Source organism: Echinops telfairi, unplaced genomic scaffold (genome assembly GCF_000313985.2).
Source record: "Echinops telfairi isolate 266 unplaced genomic scaffold, ASM31398v2 ScPeMD7_3533;HRSCAF=4204_0, whole genome shotgun sequence".
Taxonomy (NCBI): domain Eukaryota; kingdom Metazoa; phylum Chordata; class Mammalia; order Afrosoricida; family Tenrecidae; genus Echinops; species Echinops telfairi.
The window spans coordinates 39,248,588-39,253,388 of record NW_022107431.1 but is presented as its reverse complement, the minus strand read 5'-3'; the positions used below and the strand labels follow the sequence as shown (position 1 = coordinate 39,253,388).

The window sequence follows — 4,801 nt, the reverse complement described above, 5'->3', positions numbered from 1 at the left end:
TAGAACAACGTTGCTTAAACAACAAAACGAAACAAAAACTCCATCAGCTACAGTTCCCAGATTCGGAAAGTGGGTGACCAGGGACAGTTCTCTGGTGACCTGGTGACCAGGTCTGTTTGTCCCTGGGCAGGCAGGTGAAGCGCTAGGCAGAGTGACACGTTCACAGGGGCGCGGACTTTCACCTGCTCTTGTTGTGAAGCCTTGGGACTTACATGTGATCATTTGCGCACTAGAGAAGAGTTTCTCTTGGTTTTAGTTAAAAGTGAGACGTATCCAAGTCAGAAGATTTCTGCAAGTGGCCTAACCTGAAACACAAGCTTCCTTGCCGCTCACGCCCAGCCCCATTCAATGTAAACCCCCACACTGACATGGTATTGTCGACCCTAGGCCTTAATGGGCTTCGCTTCTCCTGCAAGACAAGGGCCTGCTGCTGACCCAGAGGACTGAGTAGATCCAACAGTAGGCTTTGGAGACAGTGGCAGGAACTACCTTATTTAGTTAAAGACTACTGGATACGCCTAGCGAGCCTCAGTGCTCACTGAGCCTCAGTGCTCACCGGTTATGCATTGGACTGATAACTGCAAGGTCAGCAGTTCAATACCACAAGCTGCTCTTTGGGAGGAAGATGAGGTTTTCTATTCCTGTAGTAAAGAGTTACTGTCTCAGGAACACACAGGGCAGTTTTCCCCTGTCCTGGGGTGAAAGTTCTACGTTACCCGAGAGGCAGGCATGGATGCGAGGCAAGGACAGGAGGGTCTCACCTGGGGAGAGTGTGCACCAGAAGATGCCGCATCCAGTGAGGAGTGCAAGGACGCATCCAGTGAGGAGTGCAAGGACGTGACAGAAAGGAATGCACTGTCCCACAGGGACACCAGACGTCCCTTTTCTCCAATGGGATTTTTTCTGGTCACAGTAGTATTTAATATTCCTTTATCTCAATGGACTTTCATTTACATAAAACCAAATCAAACTCACTGCCATCATGTCGACGCCAATTCGTAGTGACCCCTTAGGACAGGAGAGCAATATCTATGTAGCTATATATAAATAGACAAAGTGTTGACAAACAAAGGTGCCACTTTGAAGAACAAGGTGCACCGGACCCAAGCTAGGATATTTTCAATCGCCTCATATGCCTGTGAATGCTGGATATTGAATAAGGAAAAGCTAAGAAAAAAACAATGCATTTGAACTATGTTGTTGATGAAGAATATCGGAACAAACAGATCTGTCTGGGAATAGGCACAGCAGAGTGCTCCTGAGGGGCAAGGATGGCGAGCTGTCATCTCACGTACTTCGGACACATTACCAGGAGAGAGCAGCTTGGTAAAGTAGAGGGGCAGAGGAAGGCCCTTGTTAGCAGAGTGGTGAGCGTCCCTGCCAGTCGGCTGGGAGATCTGCTTCAGAGCCTTGAAAAGCCTGGGGAGCAGTCCCAGTCTGCTCTGCACGCACGGGGGCGTTGTGGTCTGGACCGACTTGGCAGCCACTGTGTGTGAGGGGGCTGCAGGACGTTCATGGAGAATAGAATTAAAAGGTACTTCTTGGAGCCTCCTCTTGGATGGGCACACATTATGTAAATGTACATGCACACATGCATTCAGCTTATGTGGCATGATAACACAAGCTTGGTAATGGGGCTGAGCACATCACTGTGAACATGGTGGTTGACTGGAAGCAGAAACAGGGAGGGAAGGGGGGATGGAAAACAAACAAAGATGACTATTTAAAATCAGCTGTTCCACAATAAAGAGCAAGGGTTATATACAAATCACACACAGGTAAGTATCTCAAGAACCAAACCCAACCAAACCTCACTGCCGTGTACTCAAAGCTGATTCGTAAGGTCCCCGGAGGACAGGGTAGAACTGCCCTTGAGAGTTCCCAAGACATCGCCTCTTTATGGGAGTAGAAAGCGGCTGGTGGGTTTGAACTGCTGACCTTATGATTAGCAGCCCAACATGTAACCCACTAGGTTACCAGGTCTGCATATGTATTAACAGAGGCATGAAAGAACGGCGTGTTAGCTAAGGGTGAAATTTTTTCGGGTGATTTTTTACACACACACACCCACCCCTGTATTTTAGCAAGGAAATACATTAATTATACAATAAAAGACTATTTTCATTAAGGGAACAATTTGAACAGCCCAGGAACAGTGGCAGCATGAAGGGAATGCTTCTTCCATTCCCCCAGCCAGAAGATGGCAACGTCAGTAGAATTTTCCATCATTCACAACTCTCAGAGGTTGACGTGATCTCCTTCAGAATGGAGACAGACCACAAAGTCTGAAATTAATAACCATCATAAACATTTTAAACATCTTGAAGGCAGGGACGAAATCTAATTTTTAACACACTTTCCCCAAAGCTGAGAGCACTCGGAGTGCACAATCCATCCTCCATAATTGACAAGCACATTTCAAACCTCATGAATTATTACATCAAAGATATTATTATCTGATATACAAATGCTATTAAAAAGCAAAAATCTCATCTAAAAAAGAACATGAGAGCCGGGGCAGCGCCAATGAAAATAATTTGACCACGAAATTTCATCTGCACAAAAGAAGTAACAGGACTGTCAGGCAACATAATGGGTTCCTCTTGCTCTGGTCAGATTCAGTGTACCCAGCTGTGGTACCTTCGGTCCTGGTCGGCCCAGGGCGACGTGTTCTCCACACGCGCCCTCAACATCTGTCCACTCACAGTCCTGGGCTTCTCTATTGTGGATATCAGAGTCATGCCAGTCGCTGGCAATCATCTGGACCCCCTGCCAGCAAGGCCCAGTCTTCACCACTCTAACCTGCCCTGGGACCGCCTATCGTATGGATCCTCTCTGCGGGAAGGTACTACTTATTCATTCGCCCAGGCCTGTGTGCTCTGCAGAGCGGTGGGCACGGAGGTTAGCAGGCCGCTCCATGAAATGCCGTGGACATGGCCACAGGGCACCACCACAAGCTGCCCCTGGGGACCGCGGAAGCCCAGTACCCCCACTTGGGGTATGGCCTCTCCAACGCCAGGCTTGTAAGTGGTCATGGGTGCGGTTGCTGTGAGATGTCACCCAGTGGATACAGACTCAAATCTTTGCACGTGACAGCTCAGAGCTGCCCCAGACGTTTTCCAGGCTGCAGTCTTCTTTCCTGTTAAACAGTCTTGTCGACACACCATCCGCATGGCGTTCAATTCAACAGTTCAGTCATGTCAAGAAGAGTTGTACAATCATTACCTCATCAATTTTAGAACATTTTCTTTTTTCTAGTACTCATTGTTATTAGCTCCCCATTCCCCCCCCCCAACTCGCTCTACATCCCCAAGAAACCAATAATGCAGTTCCTGTCTCTATAGATTTACCTGTGCAGCCTGGATTTCATATACAGGCAAACAAAACAACTAACAACAACAGAAGAAAATAGAGGGGAAAAAACCCAATCGAAAAGAAAGTAGAAGATATTAAAAACTAGAACAACTTCAAAATGGGTCAAATAGACAACCTTAAAATTTAACCTAACTACATCTGCCACAATCCACTTTCCAATGCACTCCACAGTATAGCAAGGCAATTCACATCGCCAGTCTAAGGTCAGAGGGGATTCAGATCCACCAGCTCTGGGTCAGCAGCTACGCCCCTAAGCATTGTGCCATTGACACAAAACCAGGCCCATTGCCATTGAGTTGATCAGAGCAAACCTACTGCATGGAGCAGAATTGCCCCATAGGCTTTAAGGCTGTAATCTCTATGGAGGCCGACAGTCACATTTCCCCCACAGGGCAGCTCGTGGGATCCAACTGCTGGCCCTTTAACCATACAGCCAAGCACGTAACTCCTGCATTACCAGGGCTCTGTAGAATGTTGGTATCACGCAACATGAAAACAAATTGGACATATTTAAGGCTTTCAAAGAAAAATACTTACCTGGACTAACAAGTGGCCTGAATCGGGCAAAACCACCCCACATTTCTTGGTATTCTCGTTTATTTGCTTTATCAGATTCATCAATTTTTCCACCACACCGTTGCTGATCATTTCATTAAGAAACCCCAGGTTTCCAGAGAGGAATTTTATAGCCCCCGTGCAGTACAAGAAAGCTTCGGTGTTCGTATGCAGGTCTTCGCTGCTCAGGACCTCCAGCAATGACTCTGTCAAAAGGATGAATATTGTTACAAATGCATGAGCCAGAGAGAAATACAATCGGGCCCTCGTAAGTGAGCATCCAATAGTCGGAGTCTACCTTCAAATCCTCGTTAAGGCTTACTCATAGATCATGAGAGACGAGTCTTATTTTCAGCTCAGGTAAATCTGTCATAGTAGTAACAGCAAATCGATGGGATTATTAATATGTAAGTGAGACTGTTCTTTTAATTAAATGTAATTCCTTGTCTCTCCCTAATATTTACTAATGGTTCTGTTTCAGTTGCAAAACTTTGAGTTAGCATAATGAGCGAAGTAAAGAGACCGTCAACAAACCTTTTAGTGATATTTGTGGCTGTCTGAATGGGAGATTAATTAAAACGGAACCTTAAAAAAATAGTCTTAATCAGCATACAACTCCACTGCCACTGGGTTGATTCTGGCTCTAAGCAACCCTATAGAACAGAATAGAACTGTTTTGGGGGTTTTTGAGGTCTTTACAGGAACAGACAGCTTCTGTGGGTTTGAACCACTAACCTTGGGGTTAGCTGGCCATTGCTTAAGCTACTGCACCACCAGGGTTTCCTTCAATCACCATAGAAAGGGCTAATTTTTAAAAATATATATAAATCACTTTACTGGGGGCTCTTACAGCTCTTAAAACAATCCATAC

General features: G+C 46.0%; 1 protein-coding gene across 1 annotated transcript in view; it reads right to left on the bottom strand.

The window, feature by feature from the left end:
• Positions 1-4,801, bottom strand: part of ARMC2 (armadillo repeat containing 2) — a 108,367-nt gene that overhangs the window by 50,769 nt on the left and 52,797 nt on the right. The window contains exon 11 of the mRNA XM_045294601.1: positions 3,913-4,136. Within this exon, the coding sequence (XP_045150536.1) occupies positions 3,913-4,136 (224 nt within the window). The remainder of the gene's footprint in view (positions 1-3,912; positions 4,137-4,801) is intronic.